Source organism: Rhipicephalus sanguineus, chromosome 7 (genome assembly GCF_013339695.2).
Source record: "Rhipicephalus sanguineus isolate Rsan-2018 chromosome 7, BIME_Rsan_1.4, whole genome shotgun sequence".
Lineage (NCBI taxonomy): Eukaryota > Metazoa > Arthropoda > Arachnida > Ixodida > Ixodidae > Rhipicephalus > Rhipicephalus sanguineus.
This window is the reverse complement of record NC_051182.1, coordinates 62,175,660-62,195,068: the sequence shown is the minus strand read 5'-3', so window position 1 is coordinate 62,195,068 and position 19,409 is coordinate 62,175,660. Positions and strand designations below refer to the sequence as shown.

Sequence of the window (19,409 nt, the reverse complement as noted above, 5' to 3'; positions counted from 1 at the left end):
GAGTTGCTTTTACGAAGGCATATACAACGTTAATCGGAATGACGGACAGCGCGGCGTGTGATGTTTGCGGCACCGAAGAAGACATCGAACACCTGCTGTGCCACTGCCCTCGTTTTTCCTCGGAGCGACAAGTACTGTCCAACGCACTGCGGTGACTGGATGATAGGCCAATTTCCGTGCAGGTGCTACTACAGCACCGTCCACATCTCTCGGCGGCCCACAAGGCAGTGAAAGCACTCTTGTGTTTTTTGAGAACGACGGGCTTATGCGAACGCCTCTGACTTGTGGTGCAATCCCGCACGCTGTAGTGAATGCACTGCATCTCTTCTCTCTCTCTCTCTCTTATTTTTTTCTCTTTCCTCCCTTCTATTTCTCGTCTTTCTATTCCCCTTTCCCGACCCCCCAGTGTAGGGTAGCCAACCGGAAGTGTTTCTGGTTAACCTCCCTGCCTTCTCCTTTTTCTGTTTCCTTCCTTCTGGTTGAGTACCGGATTTCAGACTGGTGCACAAAATTAAGGGTACCCTTTTTTTCAAAAACGAAAAGGAGAATTATCGTGAAATTTGACACGCTTATTGAACATGACGTTGGTAATAATCTCAACCTAGAAAAACGAGCTCCTACATTTATGTCGCCAGAAAAACTATATTGTCCTCACCTGTCACATGCTGTGAGGGAGACTTTCCTATTAATAATTCTTTTTGGTAATTATAACTTAAATAGTTTTTGAATATTTGGATTCAGACTATTAGGAAGAGATTTAGGTCGGATAGTCGGATAGCTTTCCATAAAAGATAAGTCAGATTTGGGTGCAGTGCCAAGCAAGCAGCGGCTTCTGAGCGGCCGCGGCATGTTTGGCGCATACAGCTTCATCGGCCCTGCGTCGGCGTTTTCTGAAGCCATCGCGCACCGTTTGCTCTCTCTTGCCACACGGCGCGCGCTCATCGGCGCCGGCGAAGCGCCGGTGGGAGCAACAATCGCGCCCATGCCGAGGCGCCACGGTGGCGCCCTCTTTTGCGTTAAACCGGTTAGAATCATTTAAATGAGAGACAGGCTTGCCGTAAGTTGTCTTCCTGATTCACACCGCAGCATGCTACGAAGTATGCTTTACAGAAGAAAACTTGGCATTTGAAACCAATTTCGAGACACATGTTCTCCAAATTTCTGTTAAGCAATGCAAATAAATCGTGACAATTCCTTTAATATAAAATACTTTCAATCATGTTAGTTTATTCTAAACCGGCTTTGACCAGATATACACTTGTTTTTAACCATAGTTTGGCAACCTGATTTACCGCGGCGACGACATGACACGCCGACAAGCCGAGACCCTGAGGTGCTTCGCCCTTGAAATGCGTGGGAGTGATATCAGGCAGAAGTTTTGGAAGTCGCCACATCCATGTATTAGGCGTCACATCTTCAGGCATAGGAGCTTCAATTATTAAGTCATGCTTTGAGTTCATACATACTTCACCATGGGTAGTCCGAAATAAAAGCATTTCGAAGACGTTCAATTCACTGTTTAAACGATGGACATTTTACAGAGCTCTATACGATGTAAAAATATACATTACTTCTTTCATACTTGCCACAGCATCTAAGGATTCCACCGGAACACTTACTGTCGTTTGTTCTACAGGTCCATTTTCCATCCCTGGATCCATTGAAGCTCTTGCGTTTGTTAGTACGTCGTTCGTGAATGAATCGATGGAATTCCCGGATGCAGAGATCGCCTTGCAGTCGCTGCCTTCCTCAGCTCTACCTTTGGAATGCTACCTGTCAAGTACGGCTCTACGAAAAGATGTAATTTTCTATCATTTGTTATCTTTTATTTGGGATTGAATTATCTACGCGGAAGAAATCTAAGTGGGAGCGAACGATCAATTTTGCAGTACTTTGTGACAAAATTCACATCATCCTTGTGCTTTCATCGTTGCCGTTGTTTGTTGCATAGGCGTAATGGCAAAGACTACACTGAGAGAGCGAGTGGCCTTTCCCTGCAACAGGTGCACTCTTCTGGACAGTCCGCAGAGTTTCCTTGTTTCTTAACACAGATTGCATGGTTCTAAAAATTCTTCAGCCCTGCTTCTTCGTCTGAGCTTCTTGTCACTTGGTTTGTTTGTTTGTTTGCCTTAAGGAGACTGAATGGCTTGCCATTTGGATCCCTTCTTCTTCTTCAGGGTAGAGATCGGCGCCCAATATCATAATTTTCGTTGTCGTACATTTCACCTATACCGCCTTGGAGCATGACATTCTTATCACGTCCAAGACGATATATTATCAAGGCGCTGGAGTATCATGCCCTAAGCAGGACATCATACCATAGCGCAAAACTCGAAAAGAAACACTAACAGGCAGGAAGAAGTAGGAAAGTCGGTTACTTTGTCTTCCTCTTCGACTTTTGCGCGACAATATTGTGTCCTTCAGTAAGTACCGACTCGGCCAAGAAAAACGCCAGCCCTGCGCGGAAAGCGCAGCACAGTCACAGCGAAAGCTCGAAGAGCAGCATTTCTAGAGCCCGTTATAAACTCTCTTGTGGCTACCAACACAATACACTAGCAACGTATCCACTACGCCACAAATCATAATTTTTGTGAACTTTGGAAGCACCCACCACGACATTACTCATCATTCTGCGGAGAAGCGAGGTACCATCTGTAAGGCATTAAGAGCAGTTTCTTGATGCGATGGCTGATGACGATGAAAAATTACGAATGAGCATTTGTAATGGGTTGCAAGCTTTAAAGGACCTACTAGTTACTTAATTCGCATGGTGTGACGCTCGGTCGTTATGTCACTCTCCCACCACGCTTTATAACATACGCTAATGTGAGAAAGAGATAGAGAAAGGGAATTAACTTTATTGAGACCCTTAGGAAGTGGATCATGGGAGACTTATGGGCTTCCTTGGCAACCAATACAAGTGCACTTGCGAGGAATCCTCTAGGCCATAAATCATCATAATTTTTGTGAAGTAGGGAAGCAGCCACTATGCAATTTTTCGTAATTTTGCGGAGAACCGTGGTACACGCTAAACACCTGTAGGTACTATGTGCACTTTGTTGATGCTGTGGCTGATGACGATGGAGAATTATGGCAGAGCCCTTTGTAATGGGCCAGAAGCATTCAACAACCTACTCGTTGCGCAATTCGCATTGTGTGACGCCTGGCTACAGAATTCGCGTTGTGTCACGCTTGGTTGTTGTTTACTCTTCTACCACGCCACATTAGATATGTTAATGTGGTTCCTTCCCGACATGAAGCCGGTATAGGGTGTTTTTGCAAAGCAGTTTCAAGCCCCGGCATGGCTCTGAGGTAGGACACTGGGCTCCCACTCAGAGGGTCGAGGTTCGAACCTCGTTTCATCCTAGAAATTTTTTTTATTTCGTTTTTTTTATTTCGAGCGATAGTGGTTACGGACACCGGCGGCGGTGGCGGCGGACCGCTACGGTGCCAAAAACGGCCCTTGTTGTGATCTCATAACAGCTTTCGCTGTAAAAGTAATTGTGGAGCGAAAGCTTGCCAGCAAAGCAAGTTGGTCACAATTGAAACATATTGGATGTGGTCTGGTTAGTTGTTTTACAGCGAAAGCTGTTATGAGATCATTTCAACGGCCGTTTTTGGTGCCGTATTTGTCCGCCGCCGCCGCCGGTGTCCGTAACCGCTATCGCACGAAATAAGAAAAAAAAGGGAAATAAGAAAAAGATGGTTGATCCCTCCTTCATAGGAATCGGAATAACACGAAAGTAAAGCGTGCCCTTACAGAAGTAACTGAATTGATATAAGAGAGTGTGCACAATGTATATTGATGCACCGTTTACCGTGTACTTAGCTTTAGGGGCACATTAATGACCTCCAGGTGGTCGAAATTTCCGGAGCCCTCCACTACGGCGTCCCTCATAATCACATCGTAGATTTGGGACGTTAAACGTGGATGCACCGACTTCGATGATTGGTGGTACCTCTCCATTCCGAAGACTAACGTCCATGTTAAATAATTAAACAAACCGTTGTGGAAGCTGTAGTAGTTAACGGTGAAAGCGTAATCAGAGAACGAGGTGTGATAGCGAGAAGAGCGTCGCATATTGGACGCTGAACTTGGTCGCCATCCCGCGGCATGGTTAAATGTGACTGAACACCACGGCCGGACTATAGGCACCGTGCAGTCGAGTTTGGCAGTGTGACTGCAGCGCCAAAACGCAAAACCTAGCGGATAAAAAACGAAATAATGAGACGGGGTTGCTCAAAATGGAACGCGATGTGCGCGTCTCCCTCCCTGAATGAGTGGGCGGACTGTGGCCGGGCTACACGGGGGACGCGTTCGCGCGTCTGTTTTCTGCGTGCCCCTAACGGCCAATGCCAGCGAACTTGGGACGGCCTAGTGCGAGCAACGCAGCTCCCTCTGGTCAGTGGACGGTGCCTATAGGGAAACGCAAAGCGTGTCCTGCCGCCCCGGTAGCCCAGCCGCGATTTTTCTCGGGGCGAGCGCGTCAGCGGTGAACGCGGTGTTACAGCCAGGTGAGGCAGGCGCGCGTCGCAGAGAGGCCGACGCTTTTACGACGCTTTAGGGTGCCTTGATGTGCGTTTTGTTGCGCGGTAAGGGGGGCGCACACATCGAGGCACACTAACGACGCTTGGTCTAAGATCGCCACCTCGCGGTGTCTTAAGGCACTGACAAAATTGAACGTCTTTTGAAAACGCGCCGAATGGGACGGACGTGTAACGCGTTGCAGGTGGCCACAGTAACGACGAATTACTTTACCGCTGCCAGAGGGGATCGCCACCTTGCCGACACGAGAGAGTGGTAGATATAAAAGGCGCGTTTGTAAAGCCTCTAGAGTCTGCGGCCGTGGCGTAGTGGATAGCGTGCCCGGCATCTGCTGTTCTGAACCGAGCGGTCGTGGGTTCGATGCCCGTTGACGGAACTTTTTTTCTTTGACATCTGATCGTGTAAATTTTTTCTACATCATTTCCGTGACGGAAATACGTCACTGAAGGCTTGGTGGACCCCGGCATAAAACACTTTCGTGTTAAAAATTTTCAGGATGGAACGAGGTTCGAACCTTGGTCCTCTGCGTGGGAGCCCAGTGTTCGACCTCAGGGTCATGCCGGTGCTTGAAACAGCGTTGCAAAAAGACCCTATACAGGCTTCATGTCGGGAAGGAACCACATTAACACATGTAAAATAGTGTGGTAGAAGAGTAAAATAACAACCAGGTGTCACACAAACGCGAATTCTGTAACCGGGCGTCACACAATGCGAATTGCAACGAGTGGGTTGTTGACTGCTTCTAACCTATTACAAGGGCCTCTGCGATAATTCTTCATCGTAATTAGCCACAGCATCAACAAAGTGCACATAATGCCTTACATGTGTTTGGCGAGTACCATGGTTCTGCACAGAATGACGAAAAATTGCATAGTGGCTGCTTCCCTACTTCACTAAAATTATGATTCATAGCGCAGTGGGTTTCTCGCAAGTGCACTTCGATTGATTGCCAAGGAAGCCCATAACGCTCTCATGATCCATTTCCCCCAGGCTCTCAATAAAGTTAATTCCTTCTCTCTCTCTCGCTCTCCGTTTCTGCGGCTAACGTATCCTATAAAGCGTGGTGGGAAAGTGAAATAACGACCGGGCGTCACACAATATGAATTACGTTGCTAGTGGGTCGTTTTAAAGCTTCCAACCTATTAGAAAGGGCTCAGCCATAATTCTTCATCGTCATCAACCGTCGCATCAACAAAATGCGCATAATGCCTTACAGATGGTACCTCGCTTCTCCGCAGAATAACGAATAATGTCGTTGTGGGTGCTTCCCAACTTCCCAAAAATTATGATTTGTGGCGTAGTGGGTACGTTGCTAATGTACTTGTATTAGTAACCACAAGAGAGTTCATAACATGCTCTAGAAATGCCGCTCTTCCAGCTTTCGCTGTGACTGTGCTGCGCTTTCCGCGCAGGCCTGGCGTCTTTTGTGACAAGGTGCTGATGTAGCGCTGATTTACTGGATCTAGCTCTGTTTGATTTAAACAGATGCGGAATCTGGATCATTTTTTTATTCGAAACTGCTTGTTTGAGTCCGCAAGTTACAATCGGGAATCGCGCCAGAGAGACTCCACGGTACATCGAACATGCATGTCCGCTCAATATGTTTGTTTCGTCTGTGTTATTATATTTTATGTCGGTATAGTAAAAGTGCACAGGACCGAAAATTTTATTTTCGGGAAAAACGCTCCAAGTGTGCCAATACAATATTTGAAGGCGTTGGCGCGGGCTTCTCCTTGTTGCTTACCGCAATGTTTTCCCATAATATACGCTTTCACGGTCGAATTTAACACATAGTATAAACGCTGTGTCGATTCGTTTATGCGGGATTCAAATAGAATATCTGTGAACTGCATCCGTGCTTTCCATATGCTCTCTAGAAAAGAAAAAAAACGTGGGAAAATGGCAATCGCGGCCAAAATCAAAATTTTGCTAAGTTTGATGCGCCTACGCACGTTCTCAATTTAACACTGATACTTGATGAAGTGTCAAACATGGAACGGGGCCTTCGCAACATTTCTGCAAAATATTGTTTTCTTACATGCAGTGCCAAAGAAGACAAAATATAACGTAGCGAATCTTTTTCAAAAAGTTAATTCTAAAAATAAAAAAAACAACTGCGGTTCCAATTTTAACGAAACGTTTTGATCGAAAACCGCCTATGTCAGTGGAAACATGGTTTAAATATTACGTGAGCTAATTTGATTTCTTCTTAAAATAGAACAGACCAATTTATTCTGGGCTCAGTTTACTGGTTTTAGTGCCTTTGCTGGTTTTTATCCGCTCGCATTGTGTGCAAATCTACGTTTTTAATTATATTTCTGCAGCAGAACTTTGCTCTGGTGACTTGTATGCAACCAAAATGTATTCTTAAATTTCATTTGTGTCGGTCGTGTACTGGCGTGGGCTGCTCCCGCCCTCTAAAGCCTAACGCGTACACTGTTTGCAGCCTACAACCTCAACTTCCCCCTCCATTAGTCGCTAGTCAGATGGCATGGCGTTTCGTTTTCAATATATTGCTTGTTGTTAGTCATAAGCGCCATTACGTGGCTGCCAGAAATCGGCGTTGATTTATATATGATGCGTCACGTGCCTGTTTCCCTCACACTGATCAGTTTTCGGGACATGCTAATCAAAACACCTGCTTCCATGTTTCTCACTTCACATCGTTTCAACTAGAAGATGCTCAGCTATATTTATTTTCATTATTTAGTGTGAACTAAGCAAGGTAAATTGTTCACGTTGAGAGGACGGAATATTTTAATGCCACCTCTAGGACCAACGTGGAACACTTGGGATTCAAATATAGGGAGTCTGTAGAAACTTTTTACGTGCTGTCCTGATGTCAAACTTTAATGCACCCATGTTAGCCTCCGTAAAATCGTTTAATATCATTTATACAATTTATCAAAAAAAAAGAACTCGCAGTAATCTCAGCCAACGCCTCCTTTAGAGAGATGCATGCGACGCGAGCCGAAAAGCTGGTTGCCAGCCCTCTCCTTCTCCCTCCTCCTCTGCTCCACCAAAATGGGTGTCGCATGCGAACGCTCGTTGCGGTGGCCGCTGTAAACCTTTACGCCTTCCAGACCAAAGTAATGTCGATTGCAGTCCCGGAGGCAACGTCCTCCGCACTCGCTGCGCCAGTGTGTGTGACGACGTCACTTTCGACGCTACCGGAAGTAGTATCGGCTACGTGCGCTCCTTGCGGAGACTACACTGAAATAGGAGGACCATCCCATTCTCAATAGAAAACCGAGTGACGTCGCAGGCATGAAGAGGCATTGCGTGAGCTTTTGGCGTCGGTTACTAGGTTAATATGTTAGAGCTGGTAATGTGCCCTCGCAGAACATTCAGGGGTGGTAATGTAAGAATCTTGAAACGGGCGCGAACATTTAGTCATTGAAAAATCAATCGTGACAGCCCTCACTGTCGCTTATAATGTGCTTGTCTGTTCATCTTTGCGCAGGTTTACGACCAATATTATTTGCCCAATCGAGGACGGCACGGATTTGCCCTGGCTCCTGTGATGAACAGGCCGAAGTCTCGGGGTTATGTGAAATTGAGGACAGCTAACCCGTTTGACCATCCCATCATCGACCCGAAGTACTTGACCCACCCAGACGACGTTAAAGCGGCAGTTGAAGGTACATCGCTGGAGATTAAAGATGTGATATATATATATATATATATATATATATATATATATATATATATATATATATATATATATATATATATATATATATATATATATATATATATATAATATAGTCATTAATGAAAATCCTGGAGAGGTTAGCCTGGTTTGCCGCCTGGCATGCTACTTCAGGTGTTGAGTTATGGCTCTGGTATATACAATGATCACATGTACAAACAGTACGTGCAGTCACAAACGCACATATATACATAAAAAGAGTCATTCACAAACTTTGGTTAAGTCGAGTGTTCCTCAAGAACACCAACCGCTATTTTGTGTTGCGCATCGCACAACCGCTTTCTTGCCACGGGCCGAGAAAGTGCCACAGCTCCAAGCTCGAACCGCATTGAAAATGAAGAGCTGCCTTCAGAATCTGTCGATCGGTGCCGTAACGGGGTCGTAAACGTTGAGTCACACAGCATACCTAATCTCATTGATAACAATGCATTTCGAATGCAGTGCTCTTAATGAGTTTCAGTCTATGACTAAATTCCCGAACTTGACAAACAAGACTTCGTCTATAAGATTGGTTAAAGGCTACCCGAACAACGAAAAGAAATTTTAAAGGTGTTCATTTTCTCCCTAACCAATCATCGGTTGGCAGCAGCTGCCACGTAATTTAGCGAGCAACATTGAAAACTTGAATAATAATCTGGCATGATTTGTTTTGCGCCTTTCATGTGAAGTATTTTTATGAATACCTCAAAAAATGCACAAACCACTTTCAGAACTAGCCACTGCTTCAATTTCGTATTTGACCACACGTCCTTACTAAAAAGTGAAATATTTCAATATTGAAGTAATATCCGTACTGTCACCAAGCATCATCGTAGGGATCTAGGCCGACAATCCACGAAGAGCTCAGCTGGAGCCCCTTCGTGTATGGCGCAGGCAAAAACCCGTTGGGTGTGGCACACATCTAGTGGGCGAGAAAGGCTTAATGGCAAAGCTCCTAACTGATATAGTATGTCGTAAATAATTCGAAATATGTTTTTCAGGAATAGGTTTGGTCATATAACCATAGAATAAAACTCAATCCAACTGATCCAAAGCGATATTGTAGGCTTAACGTGCATGTCATGCTCTCACCACCGGTGTATGCAAAATAATTTGCAGTTTGGTAAACACACATTATTCTCTTGAATTAAGTCTATTTATGTTAAAATGGCGCTACTTCGCACCTTCTGTATCATTCTTGGGTTTTTTTTCTCTGGCAATTGCGCAGGCATACGCTTTACTAAACGACGCCGAACGCAATTCTGTGTAAAATTGTTCGTAAAGGCCATGTCCCACGTCTATGAGTAGAGTACAGTAAGAAGCAGCAGCTGCCGAGATATGGTCGCCGCTTGAATAATGGTAGAACAATGGTATGTTGGTTTACGAGCGAATGCGCCAACAGACTGTCGATGCGAGAGGGATTTATGTCTACAGAACACCTGCGTACCCTCGGAGGCATCAACGAAGAGGTGGGAGTTTGAGTACCACGCGTTACATTTCTTACAGCAATAATTACAGCCAAACATACACCTCACACCATATTGCGTAGTGGGAATAACGGTATGAGTAAACGTCGTTTCGCTAAAACTTCCACGCCTAAAAAGGACGAAGGCATTGAAGGTGTAACGTTGGATCACTTCAACAACATGCAGGTTAGGTCATTTCTGATGCGCTCACCGCATCTTTTCATGAGCGCTCGCTTTGTTTTACTGTTTCTGTCTCTGTCCTGTATCCCGCTTTTAAAGAAATATTATTGACTTAAACAACTTCGACAGTCGAAATCCGTGCATCACAGTTTATCGTGCACGTCGAGGTTTAAAACGAACTTATGAAAGATGTAAACAATTGTTCGGATCGAAATTCTCTATAAAGAAAGCTGAACCCAGCATTTAAAGTCATCTCAGAAACCTGAGCATCCAAACCATTCTCATGAATGGTAGCTCATTGGCGTTCAAAAGCAGCCATATCAAGGAGCTGCACCAGCAAGCAACCTCTTAGGCCACCCATTTTCGGATGGCAGCTATTTTAGACAATTCAGTTCCAGTCGCTCGTGTTTATATAACTTTGTTACACTGCAATGAAATGTTGCAACGAGATTTCACAGCAATTCTTGAAGCCTGAAACGTGGTTGTTCTTACCCTTTTTGAAGAAAATTTCTAGTACATGCACAATCGCTCCATGCAGGGTAGGAATAGCCAATAGCGCTTGCATTTTAGTTTCCCTTCGTTATAGTGAACACAAAGGTGCGTGAGAAGCATACGGGTATCCGCGTCTTTGATACCATTCTAACAGTAGGAATTCTCCAACTACAGCAAGTGGTAATGCCCCACACGTCACTTCTACTTGTTTATATTTATTTATTAAAGAGATAACGTTAAAGAGCTCATTTCGCTGAAATTCTGGTGTCGGTGTCGGCGTAAATTATCGAAAAATGATCATCTTCTCCGCGACCGAAAAATCGAGAAAACTGCAAATAGAATAAGTAATAAAAAGGATGGGTCCGAGTCAGAATCGAAGCCACGCCGTCTGCGTGGAAAGCAGGTGTTCTAACTCACAGCCGCACCTCTGCTTCGAACTGTACTGAAAGTAACTTTAACGCCTCAAAAACATGCGTGTCCTGTATGCAGATGTCAGAGTACGAGATGTAATATCGCAGTAGTATTGCGTGGTACAAGCGTACATTGCCATGAAGATCATAACGACTTGGTGGTGTACAGCCATCCACCCATTACAAAAGGCACATGCATTACTGCGCGCATTCTCCTAAGACCACATAGTGGGTGCATCGCAACCTCTAAAACAGTTTCTCGTGCACAGTTTCTCCTGGTTTATAGCATGCTACCCATTACATAAGGCACACGCCTGAGTGCGCGCATTCTGTTACACACTACTGGGTGCACTGATACTTCGAAAAAAAAATGACACGCGCACAGACGTTTTCTCACGCCACCGGGCTCTTGACACGCTTGTGTTGGATTCTGTGTCGTCTACAAGCGTCAACCACAATGCGGTGTCTTCCTCATCGGCGAGGTTTGGTGGGGCATCAGTGTCAAGTGGCGCACGACCACGAGGGCGGCCGCGCAAGGAGGCAGATACGACAGACACCAAATCTCGGCGCGCTGCAGCTATGTGACCACATTGTGCTTTGTCAATTACATTGCAGTAATGCCCAATTAGAATTTCGCGAGTAACAGCATGCAATAAACATTATGCACTAAGTGGTCGAAGTACGCAATACGGGCAGCATATGGCTATCGCGTTCAACTCTTGAATGCGAAGCTTAAGCGTCCCTCAGTTTCCTAGATATTTATTTATTGATTTTTTTTACTATTGCATACTAGCAGATCAATGGGTCCAAGTAAGTAGGCAGTTAATAATACTGACAAAATACAAGAATGATTAACGTCCAAACTGTTTTAAGGTTAACACCTGTATAACAGGTGTTATGATAAAAGCCAAGGAACTATAACAGAATATTCTTCAAGCTTACTGTAATAAGATACACTACAGCAAAAAATGTATGCCAAGCCAGAAGAATATCTTTGTTTTTATATATTTTTAAACAGAGTGCCGCAACTACCCGCACGTGCTCATCTTTATACAGAACGTTGCTAGACAACGGTATCTGTGCAGCAGAAGGACGCAGAAGCCATGACGTTCTGGTCATGGTTTACTCGCATTGTTGACGTGTTTCATACATGAATACAGATTGTAGCGCTACGTGTATAGATGGCTCCAATGGCTTTTCAGTGGCGTATAAGAATGCAACAGTGCAGCTTGAAAACATCAGCAACAAGGCATGTTGCTTCAGTGCCGAAGTAGAAAAGCCGCATTTCTCACATTCGCAGAGGGCCCGGGTTCAAGTCCATTCCTCACATTTTGTATCTTCTCGCCATGGTGGTCTAGTGGTTATGGTGCTCTACAGCGGACCCGAAGGTCGCGGGATCCAATCCCGGACCGCGGCGGCCGCATTTGCGATGGAGGCGAAAATGCTTGAGGCCCGTGTGCTTAGATTTAGGTGCACGTTAAGGAACCCCGGATGGTTGAAATTCCCAGAGTATTTCACTACAGCACCTTTCATATTTATTTTGTGGTTTTGGGACGTTAAGCCTCAACAATTATTATTATTAATTATCTTATATCTCTTCGACAGCGGCCAAGATTGCGCTGCGCCTCATGAAGAGCGATGCCATGCGGGCCGTGGGAGCGAAACCTTGGAACATCCCTCTTAAATTGTGCCTCTCGGAAGGAGAAGTGTGGAGCGATCCCTACCTGACCTGCCTTGTACGGCACTTGGCTCACACCACGTGGCACGCCTGCTGCACGTGTCCCATGGGCTCGGATGAAAGAGCCGTAGTGGACTATAAGCTAAGGTGCGCGTTCTTTCGATCGAATCTGCATGGGGCGATCGTTAGCCGAGTAAATAATTTATATATCTGCCATCATCGCTCAAACTGGAGGTCTAGTGGGGGCGATTGCCTCGGCATCCAACTATTTGCAGTATACAATTGTTGTTTAGTGACGAAGGGAGAAAATGTTTAGAAGGGTTTAAACAAGAAGCGGTTGACGGAGGCGTGGGGAAGTTTAGGCGCCTATTTTAAACCAACATTTTAATTTGAAATTCCTTCGTGAAGACACTCGCCCTCATCGGTAGCGAGGACACCTCAATTTTGGATTTCTGTTCGTCACATGCAGAATTGCAGGCTTGCAGGCTGTGTTATACTCTACTAGGAATCACTAGGCACATCCTGCGTCCATCAATGAACAGCAAGCTCCTGCCTAGAAAGGACAAGGGTGTCATCGGTGCCCGTAGTTGTTCCGCTGGAAGAGGCAGAGAGAAAAACGATTGAAAGACAGTGAAACGCTATCTAACGACTGACAAGTGAACGCGAAAGCCTCCGACCGCCAGCTGGCGTAAATAGAGCCAATGATGACGATGGAAATCACTTGAAATCACTTGTGCAGTTTTCATTATTTTAAGCATACTTGTTAGGTGTGTTGATAACACTAATACGCTTGTCTTGCATTCTGCAGAAACATCAGTTATAAAAATACAAAAATGATTAACATGGAAAACTAATGCAGGTGATACGCTGCGCATCGCAGTAGAGTCACTAGCGGAAGCTTTGCACGAAAAAAAAAAACACAGCTAAACTTTTTTCGTATCTTCAGTAAAAACGAATTATTGCGTATCGCTTTATTTAAAACATGGACGCATAGATCTATAGATAACATAACTGAAAAGTATAGGAGAAGAGCATTTGTGGCGAACATCGTGTTTTTAAGCATGACTCGATAATTCCATCTCATAACTGACAGCCCTTCAGTAGTTGCTACCACGAATGTAGGCTGTCAACACGAGCTCCAATGTAACCAGCATGACACTCGTAGTGCAGCATAGATTATCAAAAGCTTATTAGAGCTGCTGGAGAGCGCCCACTCGCAGATAATGTATGTCGCTGCTGGGTTACACTGGATTCACAAGCGCGCGATAGCCTAATAATAGTTGAACCTCTCTGTAACGAAGTAACTGTAGGACCATAATATAAGTTTGTTATATGCGATATTTATTGTAAAAATAAAGTTAAAAACAGGCGATAACAAATCGGCCATCTGACCGGCGCAATATTTAGGTAAAAAAAACGCATTAATCTGGGAGTCGAAACCACTACAAACGAGGTAATTCTTGCCTTTCTCCTTGTGGCGTATCAAACTACATAGACCGGTAAAATTAGAAAAGGTCAAACTACGGCAGAACAAAGGTCGCTTCACAGAGTAACTCTGCTATCACATTTATTTCAAGTAGGATTCCATCATCGTCTAGTCACAGCACTGCGCAGAGTGAACCGTTCCGCAGTGTCTATAGACTAGAGGGCCTTTCATACTTCAGTAGTTTTGGTCGTGGGGAGTCTGTCCATGTAGTTTTTGAGCCCCCTCACCATGTCAGCGGCGTCCGCACTGCTTATTGTTCCACCATTCTTTGTCGCAGGAGCTTTTAAGCCTTCCTTGTGCTGTTGATACGGTGGAGCAATCAGTCAAATGCGCTTTTTTTGGCACTGAAGGACTGAAATGTACTCAAACTTAGTCACAGTTTCGCCGCAAGGGCGAAGCAATGAATGCGATAGCAAGAGAAGCGGCCTGTGATGAACGCGCTGCTACGGTGCAGAAATATCTACCCCCCGGCAGCAACTACCGCGCGAGCAGACAGCGGAAAAGCAAGGTTCACCTTGCGCAAATATTAGAAGAAGAGAGCGAGCTGGCCGACGACTTTTAAATGCGCCCGGTGCGCGCCTCGCACCATCTCGCTGGTAATGAAGAAACGCTTATAAGCGCCTGCCGTCTCTGAGTCCTGCCAGCGGTAAAGGGTCTGTATATAACACTCGCCGTTAGCTACCTGGGGGATCTGCGCTTTCTGGCGTAGTGGTTAGCGCCCCGCGCTGCGGAGAGAGAGGTCGCTTGTTCGATTCCGTGCTTCGGAAGCATTTTTCTCAATTATTTTTCTTTGGGACTTTTATATATAGATACATACTTATACATATCCGATGCATGACAGCGGCGTGCTTGGTAATTGTTCTTCAATGTTCATTTTGCTGACATAAATGATTAGCGTAAAAAACAACGGACAAGGTAGACACGACGGAGGGCTCCGTCCTGTCTGTCGTCTCTACCTTGTCCGTTCTTTTTTGAGCTAATCAATTATGTCAGCAGTTAATACGTACCAACTAGCCCGACTCACGTCTCTAGTTCATTTTGCTTTTTATGCTAGCTCTCGATCTTTGAGCCTCGAGCGTAACAAATACTTCTTCGCTAAAACCGATATCGCGGCGGCTCTCGTGTTTTAGGTGCAGAATAAATGTCACGGAAATAAATTGTAACCAACCAAATTTCGCGTTTAGTTCGCTATTAATCGATAATTTGATATGTCAGTGTTCGTTATAAGACGCTCAGCTGTACAACACAACATTCTTTCAACCACCTGTCAAATGTTACTTCTCAATACAGATAGCAATATATAACACATTTACAAATAACAAACCGCGTACATATATTGGCGCTCCGTCGAGCAGCATGGTGCCTGGCATAGGAATACTGTAGCACATCGCAAAAAGCAAGAGTGTGTTCATAGCAGGAAGTAAAAATTAAGCACTGAAGCGTCATTTAGGGGGTGATCCAAATTATTTCGTGTAGTTGCCGGTTGAATACAGCACCATGCGTCGCAGCACCGTGAGCATCTTGTGAATGCGGTTGAATGCACAGGTCGTAAAACGAATACACCTTCACACGATGGGAAATCGCGCTGGGTGTCAGAGCGCAGAATAATAAAGGCGGCAGAAACGGCCGAGGTAGACCGTCAGTGGGTAAGCGGGCTTTCTTATTCTAGCCTGACAAAAAGTCCCGTTGCGTCATCATCGCAGAGGGAAGTAAGATCTGCTATTTTTGCCTGTGTTTTATTATTACCGATGCACTTGTCTTTTTTGCTGGCTGGCTATTACCGTTTTCGGTCATGTGTGGTATTGTATAATGTAATGGCACAGGCGCATGGTTTTGTTCATATATACGTATGTCCAAACAATATTGCAGATTCAGTTGGAAGCGAACGCTTGTGCATGTTACTTTCAATGCGCCTCGTCGAAAAGTTTTTTTTATTTCTCGCTAAGGTGAAATTCCTAAAAGAAAGAACATTTTTCGAGGAATATGAACGGCATACTTAAACGAACAATTACTCCTTCACAATAGCCACAACACCACTCATGCTGCGAGAAGACACTTGGTAAGCGAAAAAACGTGCGAATAGAAACGCGAGGGCCGACGCCGCCTTGAAGTTCCCGTCCTTTCGCAGTGACGTCAGATTTCGACGGTGTCTACTACAGACTATGTAGTTCCTAATCGGCAAAAATTAAGTACATTGTCATCTGAGGGAATCACATACTTAACTTACAAAGTTTTAGAAAATTTCGTTGAGTTAATGGGGCCAAAATACGAAAAATCACTTTGAAACCCGTGACGTTACCATAGGAGATTTCGGTGGGAAATTTAAAAGCGGAAATTTTGACAGTGGTTTTCTCAAGTATGAATAAACGTATCGCGGTGAAATTAAGGACACTGCAATATTCAGGGTATAATTATCAGCCTAGACTATTATTTTGGTTCAGTTTAGTGCCCCATTGAGTTTAAATGTTAAATGTGCGGTGGAAAATAACTGAATACTATATATATATACATATATATATATATATATATATATATATATATATATATATATATATATATATATATATATATATATATATATATATATATCTAGGCCTACATTCCCGGATGCATGAGCATGAGCGGTGCCCGCTATAAATCTCATCTGCCTAAACTGCATACGTCTAGTTAAATGTCCGTTTACTTCTCGTTGTATTGCCTTCCCACTGAAATAATGCTTCATTTGTTTTCAGGGTTCGGAGTTTGAAGAACCTGCGCGTCGTGGACGCATCTGTCATGCCAACGATAGTAACTGGAAATCTGAACGCGCCTACCATGATGATTGCCGATAAAGCATCAGTCATCATTCTTCAAGATAATCCGTAGTTCACATTACTGGCCTATCAAACACAAGCTTGGTTCTTTCTCTCATCGTTGGGGCTACGTTGACAAAGTGAAGTAAAAATACTGAGCTGCTAGAACGTTGGCTTTTGCAGTATATGACAGTCAGTGCTCATTTAAGTTACGTCTTATTATTTTAAGCAGTAACCGTTAATAATTACGATTTCCTAGCGTGAAGGTAACGTCGTTTCAGCACTGCTGATAGAGAGGCATGTATGCTGGCCAAGAAGCATATTTTATTTTAACGCGTACGTCACTGCCACAATCACGTTATCACCAGCTCGAACCGTTTCGCCTCTCTTCGAAAAACCCACCTCATGCCGTCATTTCCATTTTCTGTCCGAATGTTCTGCCGCGGATACCCAATGCTGTGCACGAAATAAATTACGCATACCTCAGATGTTGCTCTATGTTCAAGATACTGTTTTGCGTTTTCCCGTTTTTCGCCCAAACAAGGGTGATTTATGTCTATCCCGAATTACGGAAAGTTTTCAAGTAGTTTCTTAACGTCGCGAAGATTGGTTAAACAGCGGAGCTGGTGGCATAATATTGCCATTTAATTGCTTGAATTTATTCATAACCTTTAACTGAGCGGAGGTGAGTAGGGGAGCTTGCCCAGTTTCTGTGTCACATACCCGCTAGAACGTGCTTGTTACTTACCCACGTGGCTTGTTATAGACAGCTTCATCTTTAATGGACCTGAGGTCAGTAGCAGGGCATGCCAATTTCTGCGGCACACACCCGCTAGGCTTCTTATAAACAGCTTCATTTTAAGGCGAAAGCCTTAAATGCCTCATCAAATGCGAAATCGGACCGTCGGCGTCTCGCGGCGTCGGGGACGAGAGATGCAAAAAGTGATCACGTGATGATGTCACCATGTTACGTAATGATGACGTGATAGATCGCTAGAACTTTTATCGTCGTCATGATGACGTCATCATTTGACGTACCTTGGTGAAAGGTGGTCCGATCACGGGGGCAATGAAAAACCAGGTGAGGGGCCTCCCATCTTGGAGGCAGTGCAAAACCACGTTAATTGCAGAAAGCTTTTGAAGGATGGCGGGATAGCATCAACACGTCGACTGAGAAGAAAAAGATGATGGCTTTCGCCTTCCAGTCGGCTTAAGTGAATGTATGGAGGAAGGAAAATGAAAGAAGGGAGCATTACGTCACGTGATTGAAGCCCACCATGTCGGCCCAACACGTGATGAAAACGTCAGAGCGCGTGGGTAGGTTTTGGTACTACCGGTGGAGTTCTCTTTCTGAACCTCCTCTGTGAGCCGGCCGGTCTGCGCCGAGCAAGCGCGCTTCGATTAGAAACTACCGGGTGCCATACCTGAAATCTCGGCAAACCTCATTTCTTGCGTGGTCTTGCCGCAAATGGTCATGTGTTGGGCCGACACTGGTGGCTTGAAAACGAGTTGGCTTGCCAAGGCTGGCTGCATGACGTAATGCTACCTCCTTTATTTTTCTTTCCTCCATGAGTGAATGCATTAGGGACCCTGTGAGTTTTTAGTGGGCCTCAGGTCAGTGGTAGGGCTTGCCCATTTTTTGCGGTGCATAGCGGCTAAGCTAGTTGTATAGAGCATCTTCATTTTTAGTCGAACGGAGGTGAGTAGTTGCACATCCCAGTTTCCCTCGCATATCTTCTAGGAGCTGCGTTACGCTCAGCAGAGATTAACCTCTACCTTAAGGGCTCCGTTGTTAAAACATACTTCTTAGAAACCAATGTGGAGTCGGATTGCGTCGCTTTAATGATAATTCGTTTAAAAAGAACTGTCGCAAAAAACTCAACAGAAGAAGCGGGTGATGCCCATGGGTATCTTTTCTGCACTGGTTCTAACTGTGCCAATCGCAGGCGTGTGCGCTTATCTACGCGAAGTAAGTTTAGAAGGTAGAGATAGCTAATCCCTGGCATTTGTAACTTTTAAAGGTTGATGGAGTTGCGAATCCTCAATATATTGCCTCGCGCGCTTTTGCTATTTCTATGTTAGCGGTACGTTACACATATAACCAGTGCCTTGCGCTAACCGTGTTCGGATGTCTGGAAAACTTCCAGATTATTTTTTTTTATGTTCTGATATGATTGAGCGCGCAAACGGGAACAGTTGAGTTTATTGTGGAAGTAACGCGGCCACGAGTGATGAGGCTCGAATGTTGGATGCTGCATGTGTAAATATCAACGCGTCTTACCGCAAATCAGATTACTCCACCGCCAACGACTGTTCTCGCCACTGTGAGTGCACAGCGTGTATCGCTTGTATTTTGAGTTTTCATCTTTGAGGTACAAGTTCTGCCAAATAAAGAGTTCCGTGTTTCCCGGTCTTGCTGCAGCCTTCTTCACCGTCACAACGACGTGACAATACAGACAATTTTATTTATACCTCTTGTTCCACTGCCGTACGCCGTACTAGCTTGGCCCTTTAGTTGCGTAAGGTGTACGTTCAATGGTGATCGGAGTAAAATACCAAAAGAGATATAATTCGTAGTGCGACACAAGCTATCACGCGGCCAAATTCACGAAAAATTGCTTTTGGCACCGTCACTGCAGGGACGTGTGTCCCGGAAGCTGTAAAATAG

General features: G+C 44.8%; 1 protein-coding gene across 1 annotated transcript in view; it reads left to right on the top strand.

The window, feature by feature from the left end:
- The window catches only part of LOC119398719 (glucose dehydrogenase [FAD, quinone]-like), a 65,854-nt gene extending 49,040 nt beyond the window's left edge, over window positions 1-16,814 (top strand). Inside the window, exons 5-8 of the mRNA XM_049417408.1 lie at window positions 1,637-1,800; window positions 8,010-8,187; window positions 12,391-12,610; window positions 16,682-16,814. Of these exons, the coding sequence (XP_049273365.1) occupies window positions 1,637-1,800; window positions 8,010-8,187; window positions 12,391-12,610; window positions 16,682-16,814 (695 nt within the window). The remainder of the gene's footprint in view (window positions 1-1,636; window positions 1,801-8,009; window positions 8,188-12,390; window positions 12,611-16,681) is intronic.
- The last annotated feature ends 2,595 nt before the right edge of the window (window positions 16,815-19,409 follow it).